Source organism: Fistularia commersonii, chromosome 16 (genome assembly GCF_037954325.1).
Source record: "Fistularia commersonii isolate RoL2024-O1a breed Wild chromosome 16, RoL_Fcom_v1.0, whole genome shotgun sequence".
NCBI lineage: Eukaryota > Metazoa > Chordata > Actinopteri > Syngnathiformes > Fistulariidae > Fistularia > Fistularia commersonii.
In genome coordinates this window covers 10,586,270-10,607,182 of record NC_141299.1, presented here as the reverse complement: position 1 = coordinate 10,607,182, position 20,913 = coordinate 10,586,270, and the positions used below count along the sequence as shown (strand labels likewise).

At 39.6% G+C, this 20,913-nt stretch overlaps 2 protein-coding genes across 4 annotated transcripts; one reads left to right on the top strand and one right to left on the bottom strand.

Moving 5' to 3' along the window:
• The first annotated feature begins 110 nt into the window (after positions 1-110).
• spata6 (spermatogenesis associated 6) lies at positions 111-13,811 on the top strand. 3 transcript variants are annotated; one of them, XM_086161183.1, is made up of 11 exons: positions 111-191; positions 2,029-2,166; positions 2,383-2,431; positions 2,561-2,602; positions 2,704-2,816; positions 3,692-3,772; positions 5,745-6,197; positions 8,914-9,010; positions 9,394-9,425; positions 9,774-9,949; positions 11,784-13,811. In XM_086161183.1, exons 1-11 carry the CDS (start codon positions 153-155, stop codon positions 11,917-11,919), a joined length of 1,356 nt encoding a protein of 451 aa, XP_086017309.1. In that variant the 5' UTR covers positions 111-152; the 3' UTR covers positions 11,920-13,811. The 3 variants fall into 3 exon arrangements, with proteins under 3 accessions (XP_086017309.1, XP_086017308.1, XP_086017310.1); XM_086161182.1 differs by having other exon boundaries at positions 185-266; XM_086161184.1 differs by lacking the exon at positions 111-191 and adding an exon at positions 219-266 and having other exon boundaries at positions 2,007-2,166.
• On the bottom strand, positions 13,713-20,746 carry dnttip2 (deoxynucleotidyltransferase, terminal, interacting protein 2). Its single transcript, XM_086161181.1, has 7 exons — positions 20,650-20,746; positions 17,509-19,529; positions 15,898-16,036; positions 15,618-15,713; positions 15,366-15,530; positions 15,110-15,219; positions 13,713-14,013 (listed from the first exon to the last, which is right to left on the bottom strand). Exons 1-7 carry the CDS (start codon positions 20,722-20,724, stop codon positions 13,896-13,898), a joined length of 2,724 nt encoding a protein of 907 aa, XP_086017307.1. The 5' UTR covers positions 20,725-20,746; the 3' UTR covers positions 13,713-13,895.
• Positions 20,747-20,913: the final 167 nt, after the last annotated feature.

Genomic DNA, 20,913 nt, shown 5'->3' with positions numbered 1-20,913 from the left:
AATATCTTGAGTTATTTTCTTTCTTGCAGTAACTGGAGTTATCAATGGGCCATGTTTCGTAGTGAACGTGCGCGTGGGCGGATAGAGGTTTTGATTTGCTACATCTGATCACATGACCACTTCCGCATTATGACTGTTGCTGTTTGGCAGCCATGACAACAGACACCAGGAAGTTAGATAAAAACACTTCGGTGAGGAAAATGCCTTACATCTTTAAGTTACGTCAAAGGTCACTGAAATGTACCGTGTACTTGGACATTCGGGCAGTAAGTTGATATTTGTGCTCCTTATTTCAGGGGGTTGATGAAATACTTGGTTAGCTTCCTAATCACTAGCATATTTTACCACAAATCCTCCCTTTAAAAATCATTTTCGATCCCCATAATCGCCAAAAAGACTATCGTTTTGAAGTTATGTTGATGAAGTTACGGTGTACTATAGCTCATAGTGTCAATTTAAATTTTGATTTTAGTTTATTGACGAAAAAGATTGACACGTGCTATTTCGATTTCTAGTAAATCGATTGAAATGTAACAGAAGATTAAGCAAGTCAATTGAGGTTACCCGCAGCATGGGGTTAAATTGAGCAAAGTGACGATAAACCCTTTATCGTCCGTCGCAGTATTTGTTTAGCTAACTATTGCCTTTCAGGAAGTAAAAGCTTTTAAAAAAAATTGAAATATCTGGACAACTGAGATGTCTGTAACAAGGAAAGATGAAATGTGGTGTGGGGATTAAACTGTGTAAGTAATTCTCTGCAGGAAAACAATTTACCAATTTGCAATGAATAAACCTATCTGTAGTTGGAAGGCGAAATGAGATTTAATAACGGATTAATTAATATTAAATGTAATAGTAAACAATCTTTCAAAGGAAGTATTGTGGCTACATTTGTAAAGCATTGCTTGGAGATAAATGTTGTTCTAATCATAAAAGAAGATAACACAATTATAAAATGATTGCCAGATAAATCCTCAGAAACACCCTGTTAACACCTGTATTTAAACCCTTTTTTGTTTGATCGAATAGCTTTAAATTAAGTGCTCAAACTTAATACGTGGATACATCCATGGCAATTTCAGAAACGGTGAAGAATTGTGACTTTACTGATCAGCATTTGCATTAGTAAATCCCATATCACCATGTTATCTACCTCTCCATCTCTGTGACGGAGTCCAAGTGAGTATAGTTTTGCATGACATCAGCATCGTCTTCTGCAAAACAAATAAATGTTAGACATGTACATAGACTTTAAACAGTCTCGGTCCATGAAAGTTACTTGTGCTATCCTCTCCCCACATGATTTAATGCCTTCTCTTATTCAGATGCAGAGACAGGGCTAAGGTTTAGTTGAAATAAAGGCAACTGAATAAATCTGTGTTCTCCTACGCCTTCGTCTTCTGCATTTTGGCTGTTGAAAACCATAGGTGACCTTATGCATCTTGACGACTATTTGAGGAAGTATCTAAGAGACCTCTCTACAGTAAGGAAAATTATACAAGAGCACACTAACCGACTTTGCGTTGCTCTTTGCTAACCTTTAAGTCTGGGCATTATGCAAGTTTATGACAACATGCGGCTCACCATTAATTTAAACATTGAACTGCTTATTTTTTGCTTGGAGATGAGAATTTGAGAATAAGCCTCAGCCTCCTCAATACCAGGTAATTCCCTCTAGTTATTCAAATTTACAAAAGGAGCACAATGTTTAATGACCCACGACCTATATTTTCATGATGATGTCTGCTATCAAACTGTCGTGCCTTGCACTCTTTCAGAAATTTTTGCAGCTTTTGTCAGTGCCTCTAATAACTCTATTGGTCATCATTAAACTAATTTTTACACAGAGACAACTTAACATTAAATGGTAAAGTTAAGGTTTCTTTGTGCTAAACTCTTAGAGTACACCTGTCTATTCCACGCAGACATGCTTTCATTATATAATTTAGGTCTGTGTCACATTTATCTTAATATTCTGACTTAATGATTTTATTTATAAATGTCAGGATTTATAATTTTTGCTCATAGGTAACATGTCCAGGAGCACACCTGTCAAGGGACAGCAATATCTACCTCAGTGTTCACATCATGGGTCAGTACAAGAAGACTCCCAGCTTGCCGCCTGTCTTTCCTTTACTGTTCAACCACAAAATGGTCTTTGTAAAGGTGAGACTTACTTACACAAATTACTTTGTGTTAACATATTTTACTACAGACTGAATGTTATTTGTAAAATGTGCACTCCGCGTTCAAACAACGGAATCCCGCTATCATCCAGTCTCATAAAACACACCTCATAAAAGAAGCCTCTTTTCCATTCCTGCCAGTCCCATCTTGTTAAAATATTGATTTTCTTTGTCTGCATTCAATCTGTTTTGCCAGATTTTCCCAGGTGTTGTTGACCCCTCTGTTGTAACTGACCTCTTAGAAGGTAAATGGCCCACTGAGGTTTGCTTTCTCATCTCTCAGCCCTAAATCCTCGGCTTTGCAAGCTTATAGGCTATTAGCCATGATACTGATCATTGGCTCAAGTAACATTTATGTTTTTCTTCCATTTTAGCTGATACAACATCTTTTGAGCTGATTCAGTTGGGGCCTCAAGGTACACTATTTGGAGATTATGTCACCACTGTATTACATAGCTAAAACAGGGTCTAGAATCTGTGTGTTTGTGTTTTCTTGTTTGTCTGTTTATGGTGTCAGGGGGTGAAATCCTGGCCACAATGAAGGAAAGCAGTAGAGATTTCCTGTATCCTGGGTCCAAAGAAGGAGCTGCTGAGAGAGACGCATTGATGACGAGGTCCTCCTCCTTCACTGTAGGCTCCTTCCCATCCCATCTTTTCATTTCTTCTTAACCGCTCCCTCAAGCATCAAGCACAACACATGTCAATCATGTTTGAAGAACTGCCTTCGTTTCTGATTGAGCAAATTCTAAGAGTGAGAAGGCGGGTGTTATTCCTGTGAGATGATGTGTTGTTGTGACAGGTCACCGTGACCCTGCCAGGAGAACTGTTCTCACCCTGCGATCCAGCAAGATTGGCATTGGTATTACATGTGTCATTCATAGATTGAAGATTGTTGCTGCTCAAAGCGAGTTTGCGTCTAATCTCAATTGTGCCTTTGTCTGCACAAGACAGGCAGGCACACCACCCAGATAACCAATCCAGAAGTCCTGTCTGTTTTGACAGAAAGTGAAGTACTGTCGTCAGAACAGAGAGCATCATCTTTTGCACTGTCGTCTGCCTTTGCAAGATAGGAAAACTAGACTGAGAACTTCCTCTTCTGTTACTTCATGCTTTTTCATCTTCCACTCATATTGTCTCTTTCTCCCTCTGCCCTCATCTTTCATTATTCCATCTTTTGCTCGCATGTATTTTTCAATTCACCCCTTCTCCTCCGAAGCACTAACTGGCTTATTTAAATGTGTTTAAACACCATGCCTCTCAGCATTGCTTTTATGTGTTTGTGTTTGAGACATACATAGCAATTTAGATGTCTCTCTCCAAATGCCATATTATTTAAACATCACCGGAGCCTTTCTCTTTTCTGCAATTTGTTTTGCTCATGCCATGCCGAGATTGAAGATTTGTGGCTGTAAATTGGTATTTGAAGCAACGCTGTCATCCGTCCTTTTGTCTTCATCTCCCTGTTAAAGGTGTTGTGTTTCTTCCTCTGGTTCCTTTCCCTGCAGGGAATCTCTCCCAAAGTGGAGTTTGCCACAACATCAATCATTGAAGAAAGTGGTGGGAGAGACATCTCCGGCTCCTCACCCGTATGTGTCTCCCTTTTATTTAATTTCATAAGACAACTAACATCCTCGCTCAGACCCTGTTCAAATCTCCACATTTGTTGTACCTTTGTTTCCCCTTGATTTATAGGAATTATGGTTGTTGTGGAAATGTAAAGCACTTTGAAATGAGCCAGTTATTTCACCAATACCATTTGTTTAGTGCTGATACACTTTCAGAAGAGCTCAGAGCTAAAATCCATCAAAGTGCCACTCACCGGTCAAGGAAACGGTGTGTTTAAAAGCCTGCCTGCCTAATGTCTCCTGTCTAAACACAGACAGCTACATACTCCTGGTGACTAGTGCAGTGAAGAACTCTAATGAATAGTATCACTCGCCATCAGATTTTCCCGTCTCCACTATACATGCTTATCCTGTATTGTTGCCATGGTTACTGCATCTATCTATCTATCTATACTGGCAGTGTTTCAAGGGTATCTGTTCACCTTTTGTGAATGTAATTACAATGAAACAGATCTCTGACGCTGATAGCGAGGCGGCTTCTCTCACAACCAATAGCCCCGGTTTTCTCATGTTCAGCCAGTCACAGCAATGCAAAAAACAGAGATTATGGAGACGTTACTTTCAATGCCTCCAGTTTGTCTTTGACCATTCAAAGCTCGAGTGGTTCCAGATGTAATATATAATTTAACTACCTTTTAAGTTTTTTCACTGTCGGTTTTTTACGTTGTTTTTTCGCACTTCCTTTAACAGCAATAAGAAATGCCATCTTTGAAAAACAATCCCTTTTTTTAACGTATGATCGACATTACAGCAGTCGGTGTTTTTCCAAAAAACAACGGCATGCATTTCCCAGGTGCAGTTACCTAAGCTAAGCCATTTGTTTAAATGGGATATCATTGACAGCGACACAGATTGTTGTTGAGTGTTCCTCTGGCCCCTGAGGGGAATGTCTGGATCAGAGCACCGCTGTGGCTGTCAGACAGTAGAATTTCTCCATTTTCTCTTTTCTAATGGTCCTTCAGCATAGGCATTTTCTTGACTGCCAGCCCACCCCGCTGACAAACCCTGTCTTATATTAATAGAATTTCAGAGTCATAGAAACTTTTGGGAAAAAAGTGCAAACTGCCCTGATAAACACTTGCTTTTTTCCTTGCGAGTAAATATATATATTTATATAGAGAAAATATTTTTCCCACCATTCTCTTGTGGCTGAATGACCTTGTGTTTTTCTTTCATAACTGCCATACTTCTGAATTAAGTGCAGCTTTTAATTCCAAGATGATTATCATTTTTCATCCTTTGCCTAAGTTGTGGTGAATAAATCAGTCAAAATTTCACCGGTCTCTCGCCGGGTGACGAGAGAAGTGGCTAACTCTGTGTCCATCCACCAGCAAGAACTGGGGAATTCATGGGCATGGTTTGTGCTATTAACTCCACTCCAGTGAGGATTTATTCATCATTGTGTTTTCCTTAAAGATCATTTTCATGTTGTGTGATTTCCGTAATTACTGTTAAGATTATATTTGTTTTATGGCTATGTATTGCCTCTTTGTCATATTAAGCTCGAGATGGCCATCAAATGCAATTAACATTTTATCTTAACTTATTTATCCTGGTTGGCATTACCTGCAGGACGCGCGATATTACATCCGACAATGATGTTATTGGCCATTAGAGTTATTGAGGTAATTTTGCACACGTTTCCTCTGTCAGATCTGACTGCAAGAGCAGTTGCAGTTGAAACACTTAACCTCAATAATTTACTTAATGATTTAATTGTTTTGTCCTGGGAGGTATAATGTGTATCGGAAATGAGCACAGATGTTTCAGTAGCTGATTTAGGTTACAGTTGTCTGAAGGAATAACATTGTACTTCTCCAAGGAATATAAACTGCTGAGACAAATGTTGTGTCAACTCGGTATGAAGAATAGCATGACATCTCTGAATAATACATCAACATTTCTCTCTTTAACATTTTATTTACATTCACAGACTTTTCATCTTTCTCCAGTGAGGCCATCTCTGACTCCACCCAAACAGATTTTACCTAAAAAGTCATCGTCTAAACCGTCAACCTCCAGTGGGCAATTTTCCAGCATAGATAATGGAAACTGTGCGTCTTCAAAAGCTAAGAGGGAAAAGTTAAATGTTGAGGAGACAGTTACAAACTCCGAAATATCATATATATCCAGACGCTCTCCTTCTTCGTCCCCCGTCGGCTATATTCCCCAGAGATGTGGGCAAGACAGAAAAAATATAGCCCCCAAAGTTTCTGAACAGTCGGGCTACCAGCGGCCGACAGTCTCCTCGAGGGCACGGGCCTTGTCTCCGTACACCCACCGCAGGATGTGCCAGCTTTCAGAGGACGCAAGGCAGAGGCTCAGCCATCTCCAGTTGGGTCCCCACCACTTTAGGAAGGAGACAGCGATCCAGCCTCCTTTCTTGGTTAGTGAATTCACACCTGCTCACAAACTAATTCATTGGGTAAACCAAGATACAAATGATGCTGTGTGTGCACAGTGCATGTCGTCGTTGTTGTTTTTACTAAGTGAGAACTTTAATACATTCTATTGAAACATTTAGACATTTCACAAATGTGTCAGATTTATGCAATAATGACTTACTTTCCGGCTTGCGTGTCTTCAAAGTATAATAATATAGAACAAGCTGTTCAGGATTCTATATATTATCCTTTTTAATTGATGATTCATTTTGTCACATTCTTGAATTTTATTTTATAATATTCATAATTCATACAGGGTTTTTAAGGACCAGCTATTTCTCCATTTTGAGAACTGTGAAATTATGAACCAATGATTTAACCTTAATTTCATCCCGGAGTCGGACCCATGGATTTGCAACAATAATTATGTTCCAAATTTCTTAAACTGTTGTCTCCCATTCGGAGAGTTTATGAAGTCTCAGGGTGTGATGGATTTCCAATGGAGCTCAGAAAGATTTTTATTTCACAAATCTGTATATTATTACTTTTCCAGTGTTTAATGGCTCTCCAGGAAATAGTCTTACTTCCTACGCTGACTTAAACCTAAATCTGTTTCTTTAAAAAAGTCATAAAGCTCCCAGTAGCTTTGCAAGAGCCTCAGCTGCTTAGAGAGGATTTTGCCAAGTTTTACCTACAAGGATCAAAATGGTTTTATCAAAATTCACATAATTCTTTCTTTTCAACTCCTGCACCTTTAGATATAATCATGGTCAGATGTTTTACCTGACATAGAAATGTCTGTTTGTACATGAATTTGATAGGCTAGATGAGGGAAATTTGGTTTTGAAATAAATTGCTGCTGTACAGCAACCAGTCGTGCATCATTGGTACCAGGTGTTTTGTATGGTTTTTGTACATTTTCAGCTCATTTGTAGGATAGTTACTTAACCACAAAAGAACAACTTTATCTATTGACATGGCTGATCTGCAGGTTCAGCAAGACTGAGCTCCGGATTTATATGTCTCAATTTCAACCGGAGTGATTCATTCTTCTGTCTTTTATTCTCTTACTTTAACCCACTTGAGGATAATGTGGTCTTTAAAATGGAATTATCTCTTACACCCTTTAATCGTTAAGATTAACATTGTAAAATGTTATATTTCTTTGAAATTTCCTCAGATTCCTAAACATTCTGGTTCTTCAGATTAGCTCTTTTATCTTTTATGGTCAGTGCCAGAGGGTCTGCAAATCAATAGTCAAAAAATGTAATTTTATCTGTTGTCATGTTTTACCAAAATTATGATTTTTTTTGGTTTCTGTTCTGGATAACACACATTCATAAAATACTTAACTCTTTGTTCATCGTGGTTTAATTTAGAGGTCCAATCCTTTTCTGTCTGTGTTGAAAGTGGAGAATCTCGTGTACAGAAGAAATCAAAGCTGCCATTATTTGTTTCTATTTTTGTTCATCTGTGATATTAGTTAACATTTATTGCATATGTAAGGGATATATGGAAGCTAAGTGGGCCTCTTTAAAGTAGTTATAAGGATTATGTGTATTATTCATCTGTGCAAGCTAGGGTGGGCATGTTTATCACGGAGTCTGAAAGCAGTTGTTTTTCTTCTAAAGAGGTTTAAACTACAGTTCTTATTGTATCGTCTGTTTCATGTCCATATGTACATTTGAGAAATACTAATCATATTTCTTAATGTAACAGACACATATGAATTTAATTTGATGACTGAAAATGTTCAATATCTTCTGAAATGTGCACTGCCACAAAGTCAGACCGTATTTTTATTTTCAAGGATATGATATGAGAACCAACTTTTATGTACCATTTATAGAATTTCAAAAAAAAATATTAAGACAACCTATTTGCATAGCCATGCACTAGCTTCAAAATAATCCTTTCATTATGGCCGCAACACTAATATTTGCACATAAAAGGTAGTGATTTCCTGATCACGCCACCTTGGGAAACGTATAGTCAATGGACAAGAATAACACACTTCCTCATCTTCTTGTATTTCCGCCTCTTCATTTACATCAAATCTAATCCTGAGGTATGAATAACAAAATCCATGAGCTCACTGTTATTAAAAGGAGTGATTAGGCACCGGGTTGTTGTTTTTTATTACAACTATGAATTAAATTTACCCGAGTACAAGAGACATCGCTGTGGTTTTCCTCGGGGAATCTTCTGTCGACAATTACCCTGGGTAATTAAGAGTCAAGCTGCAATTAACAAATAGATACCTAATGAAGTAGCTTAGTCCCATGCTGAATGAATTATCAAAGAGCGTTTCAAGGCCTTAAATCCTGGTTTGTGTAGAGACGGGGGCACTTTCTTATTATTAACAGATTGAAGGCTAGATTGTACTTATTTTGTAAAAATCCTGTCTTTGTTTTCTTCACGGCTGATTGTACCTTTTTAGGGAGGCTGATTAAGGTTGAAATGACAAAAGGCAGAAAATAAAGACAACATTTTCCTATACTTTTCCCAATTATTGTCCAACAAGAAGGAAAAATGGTCTTTTTCTGTACTTTCAGTATCATATTTATTGCGAAAGACCATGACCAAGTGGTCTTGTCTGGCCAATGGAATATTAAAGTAAAAAGTAAACTACTCAAAGTCTCATAACAAGCTACATATTCATGTCTTTTAGAAGTAGATAAACTAACAATACTCCTTTTCTGTGTTGTTTGTTGTTAGGTCTCTGTTGGCAGCAGTAGGACAGAAACTTCTTCCATCTGTCCACTGAATAATAACCTGCATCATCGCACCGCCAGATTCTCAGCCAGTCACAGCGGTGAGTCCAGTCCAACAAGGAAGCACAACTTCAAATATCTTTCATAGAACGTCCTTAGAGAGGAGCCTCATGCCGATTCTTGTGTGTAGACATTCATCGATAATATGCCAGTTATCACAGTCATCCAGACTGACCAACTGCGGAAAAAATGACTGACTAAGTTAATCGGGGGGCAGGCTTTATGGGACGTGCGATTTTTCAGCCACCAGAAATCACGTTATTTCACTTCTTTGGCTTTCAATGAGTCCATCTTTATATTGAGTGTGTGATTATCTAACCTTCTGTTGATGTGCTGAATTAATGGCAAACTTTTAACTTTTATAAAGCCTGTTCAAGAGTTGGTTTCCAGTCTCTCAAACTTTAAGTTGTGCCCTTTGTTGTAGGTTCACTCCTGGATAGCTACAGACCAAGAAAAGTAAGTGTTATCAAACATTTTAAAAGGTAACATAGTAAACACTTTACTGAAACAGAGCTTCCTGGAAAAAAAAACTCTTGCCAAGTATGTTTGTTTCTGTTATTCATTTTTTTGCTAAAATATGACTCAGTCAATGGCAAAGCATTTCAGACATTTCATCACTAAAATAATACTCAACAGATGTATTTTAAACCCGTTTTAATGGAAGATCAAGAGACACAGATTTTATCTTTTTCAAATATACTCGGTGAGATTCTGCAATCATAGGACACGGTCCATTTCAAATATTTTGGGCAAAATGGGCTTCTACGCCATTTCAGACATGTGAAATCGTCTGACCTCTTCCAGGTGGAGTCCAGTCCTCTGAGATTGCAGTTGTCTCCGGGGACGGTGTTCAGAAATAATCCCTGCACGAGAAGCCCCGAGAGGAGATCTGCCTCACCTCAGGATTTTCTCCTGAGCCCCAACCAGGCTGTGTCAAACTCCAGGAGCACCCTGGATCTTAGCCGCTCCCTTAGGGAAAGGTAAGTACAACCTGAAGGCTTTAACAATTCTTAAAAGCTATTTATTTAAGTAGAGTGGCCACATGTTTTAATGTGGTCCAAGTAATAATAATGATACTAATGAAAGAATAATACAATTAAAGATTCTAAGTTATCAAAATCATGATGTAAAATTAGTCATTCATCTCGGTAGACATTAAGGAAAGTGCTTTAACGCACCGCCGAGCCCCGAGTCTGGCTTTTCTTGCCACGAATCCTACCGATTTCCTTCAGACTCACACCAGAGCAGAAGAAAACATAATCTTGTGTTTGCTATGGACTTATACCAATCCATCTGTGTAAATAATTGGTGTTTGCTCAAAAGAGCTTAAAAGCAAAAGAGGCACCTGTACAGGACACAACAAATATATGGCAATCCCATGAGATGTGCGCTGCAGATGCTTTGTGTCGCCGTGTGTGCTGATACACATCCAGTCTTTAATTTTGATCACTCCAGACAGGTAGGATGAATTCCCCTCCACCTTTTAAATTACAGAAGCTGATGTCTTGTCATGTTTGTTCATTACTGGTGGAGGAGGCAGAGAGAAGGGAAAACAAAGAGGAAAATGGTATTGATTTGTGTTTCAGCTCCAGTCTGATGCATTTGACCCGATTCACACTTTAATACATTCAGAGAGACCTTGTCATCGATCATGGCAGCTGTTAGTTGAACATACAGATGGGGCTGATGTTCAGTTTTGTTTGTTTCTGCTCTCCCTTACCTTCCCCTCCACTCAGTCCATAAGTAAACATTAAAATCAATAGACAATCTTAAACTGCAAAATAAATAGCAGGAAATGAATGATACTTTTCTCTCAATTGAAAACACGACACGAGTCGTAGGGCGGGAGATTAGAGCGGGCCTTTACAGATTCCTTCCAACAGCAAGAAGACCACGACTCACCTATCTATAAAGAAAATGGCAGATTGTCCTCTAAGCCCCCAAATCTCAGTCTGTTTGTGTCTCTAGATGATTTGTCCTTGATGACTTTTGGAGTTATCTGATTACAGATGAAAAGTTTCCGTCCCAATACTGACCCCAGCCGTGTCAGTCATCCTCCGCGCCACTTCCGACAAATAGATGTGGATGAAAGGCGACACTAGAACTTATTACAGTTCATTTCCGTCTCCGCGGTGTGTCATTTCATAACTGCTTGTCGTCGTGTTGTGACATAATACTGGTGAAGCACATCTTTATCAACAGCAGTGACTTTTATGTTATATTTATGATTCCTTTTTTAAAGAAACAAAACAATAGTTACTGCAGGTGCAGCCAAAATAATTTGTTTTTGAAGAAAATTGCATTTTTGCTTAAAGTTTTTAGAGCATAAATACAGTGACAGCTTTGAGAGTCTGTGATTTCAAGTCTGTGCTGGCTCCCTGATCTTACACGATGTTACAGCACAGACTAGTGGATGAAAGAAATACCAGCAAGGGCATCTTAAGAAACATGCATTGTGACACTCAATTTCATTTTGGGGAAAAAGTAAAGCAAAAGCTAACAGATTGTCTTCAGGTGCCGGTGGTATCCCGTCTTTTAAATGTGACTGTACCACACTTTACAAAAATATAATCCGTGTTATGTACAAACAACCCCTGTTAGGACAAGTCAAACAGGTCGTCTATCTAGACATTCTTTGAGGGTCTTAATATCCAAAAATAAAGCAATCCACCTGAAAAAACAAAATCAATATCAGCAATTTTCATTGCAATGACCAATGATATACTTAACCTTTTCTGTTGGAAATTTTCGATAATGACTTGAGTGCGATCTGTTGCAATTATTTTGGCTAAAATTTTTGTTTGCTCTCCACAGACTGCAGCTCAGTCAGCCCGGTCCATCCCACTGGGAGCAGATCCACAGTCGTGTGAACAGGATTCTGCAGACACACAGAACCACTTTGGACCCCAGAATCAGCTTTGACTTTAAGCCTGGTGATGGTAGAAGTTAACACATATCTAGTCACTGGAATTATACTGTGTTGAAATTCAGGGGCGAAGACAGATGTTATAGAAGTTCCTCTGTTGTATTCTGTGTCTGTGGGAAATGAGTAACACACGCCGACTCCAACATGTCTTTATTTAACCTCCAGATTTTTTATTCAGGGACTCGAACCAATGAACACATGTCTTTATTTATCTCCCTCTGTTGTTCATTTAAATTTCTAACCCTCCAGAGCACCTGCTGAAAAGTGTTTTTCATCGGTATGGTTTGAAAAGGCAGGATGTTGCAAGGGTTATGTTCAAAAGCAGAGCAGCAGTGCTTCCCTCCCACCCATCAGCTGCACTGTTTTTAGACGCATTGATGGCGAAACCAAATGGAGACGTCTAATTTCTCTAAAGCCGTGCGTGAAATTGGCTTGGAAATAAAGAAGCAACACTGTGTGCGCGTTAATGTGTGTGTGTGTGTGTGAGTGCGTGCGTGCACGAGAATGTGTGTGTGTGTGTGGGAAGGAGACATGGTGATTGTAAGCTGCAGCTGTTAAGGGCTCATCTCTCATAACACAAAAGAGACACAAGAAGGTAGCCAAGAGCCACCGTTGGGAGCCAGCAGCTACAAGAGACTGAGATTTAAGAGCGAGAGCAGGAACAAAAGTAATCCTGAATGAAAGAGCAGGAGACACAAAGAAATTTATCCATAACAATAATTAAACCAGATATTCCGTCCCAGAGTATTACACTGAAAGCCATATGTAGTGTTTCTCCACGGATGTTCCACTGATTTGGAGATTATCTTCTTTTCATAACAAACTCTTAATTTATTTTACATAAATAGTGAAAGTGCCTGAAGCTGTTTTATTACCACCTAACATGTCAGTGAAGAACCAGTTTGAAATTATGGTAAATTCAAGCTGAAAAGCAATAGGTCAGGACTGGCCAACCGGTGGCTCATAAGCCACTTGCGGCTGTTACGTTCATGTTGAGTTTGTGTGTTTTTTTTTTGCTGTGCGCGGAGAACGCTGGAGCGGCAGGTGATTGCACAAGTAAAAAACGCACATACACAAAATTCAACATGAACTTAAGAGCCACATGCGGCCTGCAAAAGGTGATCATAAGCTTTGATATCCTATGTTATTGTTGACTATGTGAATAATTAAAGTGTTATCCAATGCACCTTTCCTCTTAAACACAGGGACCTTTTTTTTTTTAAAAGAGAAAATTAAGTTTTTGGAAGACAAACAGCCAGATTCTAACATATCCTCTATATTGCATGAGAATCAGTATTTATGACTACTTTGGAAAGTCTGTAGCTTTCCATTTTCAGCATGTAACACTTGGATAACATTCAATCACCTGACTTTTTTTCCAATCTACTCAAGTCTTTCAAAAATCAAGGAAAAACATTAACAATTCACTTTCAACTCTATTTATAAATTGTATTAAATGTTAAAAAGTATTATTTCAAGTGTTTAAAGTTGAACAGATCGTTGTTCAGTCAGTCATTTGAAAGCCCTAACAGTGACCTAAATTTTAATTTTTTATTCTTTTGTTCAGTTTTATTTGATTGCTTCATTCTAAGTCAACATGTTTTGCTACTTTTTTCTAATGCCATTTTATGGTGTCTTACTTAATGTAAACATGAACTTGAAACAATGTCATTTAAAATGTATTGAAGTGTAAAACTTTGCACTAGTCTGGTCACAAATTGATGAGCGGTACTGTATTCTCAGAACCAATGAGAGAGAGAAGTGTTTCATATGGTTTTTACCCTAGAATCATTAAATGAAGGAAACACTAATGCCAGTCAAGATCATACAATTTAATGTTGACTTGAGATGTACTGTAATTTATGTGTTTATATGATGACAAAACAAAAGCCAAAATAAATTCTAAAATAAATGTCTTTCAGTTGGTCACAATTTATATTAAAACGCAGCAAAGAATCAATTGTACATTAATCCATATAAGCCTCTCAAAAGTGTGCCCATCATGACTTGGAAGGATTGGTCTTTTTCTTGTTGAATTTGTTTTTCTTGTTGTTCCTCTTGTTTACTCCATGTGCGGCTTTCTCGCCCACAATTTTCTGGAACTTCTGTTTGTTGTTTCTGAAAAGGCAGGAGTCGGAAGTGTTTTGTTAGATAAAAAAATAAATTAAAAAAAAATAAATAAAATAAATAAATAAATAAAAGCTAGTCACAAAAATATCTGAATTCCTCATTAAATATACCCTAAATGATTTGGCTAACCAGACCTGGTAATGATAGGACAGCATGCACTAATAAACTTGGATTATGTTGCATCATAACAGATAATAGTAATGCATTTCAAAATGTAAGCACAAAAAGTTCCACATTTTAAAGGAAATATCAGCTAGACTGATTTCAATTATTTCAATGTGTAAACTTTGGTGACTTCTGTAAATATCAGTTCACCAAAACGCACGCATGCATCCACGCGCGTGCGAATGAAGAAAAATTAAAAATAGAGGGGAGAAAAAAAAACATAGCAAGGTGCTAGAGCTAGGATTCCCAAGATGTATAATCTACAGTCTCACAGTGGAAATATCTACTTGATAATGGCAATTTCAAAAATGTATGCAGTGCAATGTAACAAGTGCTGGATGACATGACTGTAAGTAATGTGCAATGATAGAAATCGGTCGGTTGGTAGATTTGTCGAAGCTACAGAATGTAGGGGAGGATTCCGAAGTGATGCCTGACGCATGGCACAGTGATTAAGGCCGTTTGTTCTGTAGCTGTTTATTTGTATGCAAATCCTAAATGACACAAAGAAATAATCTCCTCTTAATAATCACAAAGAATTGCACAAAATCATAAAATACCCCGGTGGTGTAATTAAGCTATTTTCAGGGGGTGATTAAGTGCTAAAAAAAAATTTCGGCTGTAACGAAAGGCACTTGAAGACAAAGTGCATAGAGGGGCTTGGAGATAAAGCGAAAGACAATTCTCGTGGAGTGTGTCTTTTTGTTTTTTAACAAACTACAAAAGACTAAAGGAATTACGCAAAGTCACATCAAGTAGCATCGGAAGTTACTAGTTTATAGCTCCTTGGTATGGAAATTGGCAGTCGGGTGGCCGGATTAGGCTGTGTTTCACTCCAGTTGTACTGCAGTAATTAGCAAATGTGTAACCTTCAATGCTTTTCTTTCACTCCGACCTCGAAAACACGACTTCAACTTACTGCCTGAACTCAGCATCAGCAAGCAGCTCCTCCACCATGGTTCTCTTCCTCTGCTTCTTGGGAATGCGGGAATGATAGAAGTCGGCTGGATTGTCTATTACTGTGCCAACCTGTGACGCGTCGAACAAACACACAATTGCAGTCAAATTTGCAGTGCATACGTTGATGCTCCAATTAAAGGGCCAAGGTGTTTTGTTTACAGTAGACTCCCAATTCTTATTTTTTTGTAATAAAAAATCTCGAGCTTCTTACTGACCTGAAAATATTTGGGAAGGCCATCTCGATCATTCTTCTTGTAGAACCTCTTTGAATCCAAAGAACCTCTCATCTGCAGGACTTTAAGGTCTCCTTTTAGCTCTTTGGTGACCTCTGGGGCTTTCATGCCAAACCAACCATCTCCTGTAGACCTATCTCGTTCCATCTGGAAAAACAAAACACGATTTTTAGCAGCCACATAAAAGTTGAAATTCCGAGTCAACAAGGAGATGAACGGACTCTCGGGACTTACTCTGTGTTTGAGTTTTAAGGCTTTTTTGGATTCGCTGCTTGAAGGCACTGCATCCTTTTTTTCAAAGTCTGGACCAATCACACTCTTCTTCATCACCTTTAAACAACAAATAACAAAAACACGGAGCTCTCAAAGACAAAAGGCCAAATATGAAATACAAAACGAGAGAAATCATGAACACCACTCATTGGATTTATTCACCCTTGCATAACTATTGTGTTCATTATTCATTCTACATCAGGGTTCACCTTCAAAAGGGACGAATCAATCACTTACTTACCTCATCAAGGATCGTCTTTTCACTCAGTTTTTGCTGCAAACTGGGAACAAGTTTTGATTTGCTGCCATCGAAATTGATGTATAAACCCCCGAGCTCCTTTAGTCTGATGCCGGGGTCAATACGGCTGGACATCTCTTTCCTAAAACAAATTGCCACAGAGAAAATTCCACATCTTGTCTCATTCCTCACTACTGTAGGCAGAATAAATACAATAACAGTTATGTTGCTAATGCCCGGCTGGACTGTCTAAGTAGATTCACCCAATAAGTATTGTAGCTGTAGCCACAGGCCATCAGCGCTATTCAAAACCAACGCAAATTCATGAATGGCTGTAATTTAGCTCCAGGGGATGTGTTTCCCTCACTAGAAGGTAGCGCAGTCCTGCCCTATTTACCATTTTACATTTGACTTCTGTTAAGCAAATTATGAGGGTTTAATGGGGTGAATCATGGGAGAAGAACTTATGCAAAAAGTACAAAATAATTGGTCCTTTCTTTGAATGAGATCAGCGTTTAAGGGTAGAAAGATGCTGCCAAATTCAATTCACATACAGCAAATAAATTGTGATCTAAAAGTGAGCAAAAGAATGGCGTTAAACATTACTGTGGCATTAAATTATTGGGCGTGTGAGTAAAATTGATCTTAAAATGCTACTTTTAAGAGCAAGCGCATGGTATATGAATCACTGAAGATGCTTCAGTTTTCATTTGCCACATTTTGCAAGAATTGATGTAACTTCAATTAGTATTTCCCATCAAAGCACATAGTAATTTGAACTTTACAATTTAATCATGTATGCGCCTTGTTCATGTGGAGACAGGAGCCAGACATGGAATCAGCACTGGACAGGTTCTCATCTCTTATTTTTTGATAAATGGATCATTGACCTTTACTAAGTGATGCATACTGTTGTAAAACTTGCAATGTTGACAGATTTGCGGTGAAAAGGCATTTCAATACTTTGGTAATGCTGAGGCTCCCTGATGTGTCCAGCAGCATGTGCTGATTCTAAAAAAAAAAAAAGCGGTGTTCTGCACATGGTCCTGAGCTGATGTTCAAATAAAACCAACAAAGCTTGCAAAAGTAAGTGCATTTCCATGTCTTGGCCTTTGGGTCACTAATGATTATGTTTGCTATTTGCAACTACTAACTCAATTGCACAAGAAAGTGAAATTTTACATGCCTACATCTGTGAGCTATGGCAGCAGAGTATTTATTCCAATTATGATACGTTAGGCTTGACTGCATTGACAGAATGTTATTTTTCAGATCTATTAATGTTAAGATGCAGCTACATAAAGGCAGCAAAGATACTTTTTAACGTTCTTAAATTATCAAAGCTATGGGCTGTTTAAAAACCCTGCTCACATATGGCCCTTAAAACTGTGTATGAAAAACTTTGTCTTTTCCCTGGGGATGGTCAGCCTGAAGTTTACTCCCTAAGAACTAACATCTTCAAACTTGATCAAGCTCAACTTAATCAAGTTTGAGGATGTTAGTGAAGAAGGCGCAGTGCTCCTTTAAGAATATTTTTATACTATATTATTCAGCTTATACTGTAGTTTAACTACAACTTGTACTGGAATTTTTCCTCTGGTGCTTGTCACTTACACCTGCGGATTTCGACTCATGTAGAGGATGTCTGCTTCTTCGTCATCGTTATCAGAACACTCTTCATCCACAAACTCATCTTCCTCATCTTCCTTTTCCTGTCTCCCCGCAAACTCTCCGCCTCTCGGCCCCTCCAAGTACTCCTCATCAGCCTCTTCTCCAGGCCGAGTGTCAATCATAAACAGCCCTTCAACTGATGAAACTGCTTCTTGAGACTTTTTGGAAGGTCCTTCTGTTTCTTCTGGCTCGAGCTCGATATCGATATCATCCCCTTCTTCTTCTTCTTCTTCTTCTTCGCTCTTCTCCTCCTCTTCATCGTCCTCATCCTCGCTGCTGTCCATCAGGCTGATTTCTGTTCTTTTCTGGACAGTGACAGTGGTGCATTGCTCCTCAGGATCAGGATCCACGGTGATCTTGCATTCCTGGCTGGATGTCACCAGAATGGCCTCAACTGCAACATCGGCGGGTTCCGCTACCTGCTGAGCTTCTGTAGTCACTAGACTGATCTCCATTTTCTCTTCCGCACAGGCCTGTGCGTCCAAAACACTATTTTCAGTCGAAGATTTAATACCATCATCAGGCGCGTCGTCAACCTCAGCAGTCTCTTTCTCCTCAACCTCCTCTTGATTTTCAGATGAGCTCTCACATAACGTTACTGTAACTGATTGGCAAGGCGTTACCGGCTCTGATGACTTGACTGTTTCCTGCATCGTTTCCATCTCTAAGGTGTCTTTTTCCCGATTTTCAGTGGGCAGCTCCTCCTGCTGGTCTGTGACTGTCACAGCAGCCTCACAAGTGGCGGAATCCTCTTCTGAAAAGGCATTCACTGCCGTTTCCACACCTTCATCATTAGTCGTTTCCAGAAGATTATCTCCGAGTCCGGCGTCTGTCACTCCAACATCTGCGGCTGCCGGCTCATCTGACGTGGGATCAATATTCCCCTCGCCTTCTTTTTCTAACGTCTGGGCCTTATCTTCTTCCACCAGTGTGCAATCTGCATCATCTACAATCACTGTGCTCTCTAAAGCAGAGTTAGGTGTTAAACTATCCTCTTGAACAAGATTCCCAGCTTGCTTTAGGGCAATACAAAGATCCTTTACGACAGACCTGGAAGACCGGGTGGCTCGACTACTGCTGGCAGACCCTGTGCGGCTGCTGCTTGGGGTTTCCCTGGGGGACTGCACATCTGTCAGCTCAGACTCTGAGTCTAAAACTACGCAAGGTGTTGATTCAATTTTCCGCCGTCGGCGTGTGGTCATACAGTGAGTGGATACTGACTTCAATCCCTCATAGTCACTGCCCGTTGGACTGGGAACATCTACAGCACTGTGAGTCAATTTTGCTGCCCTGTTCCTACTTCTGTTTGGCTTAGGAGAGCTAGAGTTTTCTGAGATCTCACCGAAGTTCAGGGGAATGGGACAAGTTTTCCTGCTGGATCTCGTTGATCCGCGGGGTTCGAACAGGGGCACCTCAACCCCTGAGACGCTGGACACACAGCTTTCTGCATCAGAAACTTCGTCAGTTGTTGGTTTTTTAGTGGAGGGTCTGGTGCGGGAACTTTTTCTCAGACTTTTGGTGACACTGTGCTCGAGCGCCGAGCCTTCTTCGGCATCTCCCGCCTCAACTGAAGCTGGCTTGGGAAGGGCTCTCCTCCTTGCACTTCTACCAGCTTTTGGGGTAGGAACAGCAGGTAAACAAGATTCCAGCTCATCTATCTCATCTTTCTGATCAGTTGTTTGTACTTGTCTCTTCTTAATGATGCGCGTTGTTAAGGGGCCAATGCCTGACAACACAGAGCTGCAGGATTCCACGTCTGAAAAGTCCATCTCATGTGTGGAGCCCAGAGAAGCGGTAGAGCCCACTGGGCTCTCGGGTCTAGTGGCTCTGGTGCAACTTGTGACAGAAGATTTCACGGTAGATGAGGGAAAGGGGCAGCTGCTGTCGTCAGTCTGGTCATGCTGTTCGAGTTTCTCTGCTTGTTTAGCAGAGCTCCTTGTTCTTCGAGGAGTGGGTGGCATTGTCTGCAAGAAAGAAAGCAAACAGTTTTTATACTGCTTAATTTCACAGGGCAGCCATTTCTCTTGTGTTTCTTTTAGGGAAAAGGAGACTTAGCTATTTCCTGAAATGCTTAGATATCTTACTGGAGGGAAAATAGAACTTGAAAATAGCCGTGCCCATGTGTGTACCAGCGTACCAGCATATCTAAACAAAAGGTCTGCTGCTACAATGTAGCTCTCTGTGGAAATTCAATTACACTCACAGACTGTTATTCAGAGGACAATGAAGTAGGTGCAACAGAAATTTGGTTTGAACTCTTTGTGAGGTTTGTTCTGTTTACAAAATCTGTTGACAAAATTAAAAATGTGCCAAGCCACCACTGACTTGCGCAGAATTAATAAGCCTGATACCATAACATTTTCTTATTGCTAAAATTTTGACCTGATATTTATAATTGCACAATGACTTGTGTTAAGGAAGGTAATGTCTTTACATCATAATTATGTTTATTGGAAAACTATTTTCAGCCTTCAGGTAGGCAATGAAACCTCAGCTTACACAACCAGTTCGTTCCCAGATCTGCTTGGACTTTTCCCACAACGTTTCAAAACACGGGCATTCAAAACATGTTTATTAATTATTTATAGGGGCGTCAACTAAACGTTCTAGGACAAAATATACAAACGCAAGTCATTGTTCATCACAGCAGGAGAGACATACAATTTAAAGTAAACAAATTGTATCTATAATGCTCTTATCAAGAATCTCAAACTTTCTATTCACCTGCCTGTATGTACGTGTACCATTGTTAGTACTTAGGTGATGCACACATCCGGGCTGTATTTTAAATAACGGAGCGCAGAATGTAGAGGCGCCATAACCACAACCTCGTATTGTGATTCACCCCCTTCGCTTTCCCTACTTGTATAAAATATAACTATTAAAAAACGTGATATCCTTGAACTCAATTCTTCGACACTATGAATATATGACAGACTCGCTCCGGTATTAACGACGCGACGGGTCGGGGCCACGTGAACAGACCCAAGATCCCCTCGCTCGGTGGGCTCCCGTCCGTTCGACCGCCCGTAACTCCCGTGAAATTACGAACCAGAACCGTCACAGAACCATCTTGTCATGTACCTGAACGTCTGGGGACTGGCTGGGCATGTTTTCAGACTGAGAGCATACGCGTGCTCCTCTCCGGGTGGCCACCATCTTGGATACGAATCACACTGGCTTCACCGGCGGTAGGACAGACATTAATAATCTATACCGGAAGTGACGTAACAAACACGCCAGTGCTACTCGATCACAGAGCGAATCGCTTTAGTGGTAAATAAAAACACAAACATGAATGTTTTAAGACAGCAGCGCGCTTCCTTTGGCAAAAAAAATGTATGCTTC

Excerpts from the sequence above, each read along its gene's own strand:
- spata6 (XM_086161182.1), top strand. The coding sequence starts at position 201 with ATGCCTTACATCTTTAAGTTACGTCAAAGGTCACTGAAATGTACCGTG. Across the intron at positions 2,432-2,560 it reads TGTAACTGACCTCTTAGAAG|CTGATACAACATCTTTTGAG; the intron begins GTAAATGGCCCA and ends CTTCCATTTTAG. Across the intron at positions 2,817-3,691 it reads CGAGGTCCTCCTCCTTCACT|GGAATCTCTCCCAAAGTGGA; the intron begins GTAGGCTCCTTC and ends CTTTCCCTGCAG.
- dnttip2 (XM_086161181.1), bottom strand. The coding sequence starts at position 20,724 with ATGGTGGCCACCCGGAGAGGAGCACGCGTATGCTCTCAGTCTGAAAAC. Across the intron at positions 19,530-20,649 it reads GCCAGTCCCCAGACGTTCAG|ACAATGCCACCCACTCCTCG; the intron begins GTACATGACAAG and ends TCTTTCTTGCAG. Across the intron at positions 14,014-15,109 it reads GCTGATGCTGAGTTCAGGCA|AAACAACAAACAGAAGTTCC; the intron begins GTAAGTTGAAGT and ends CTGCCTTTTCAG.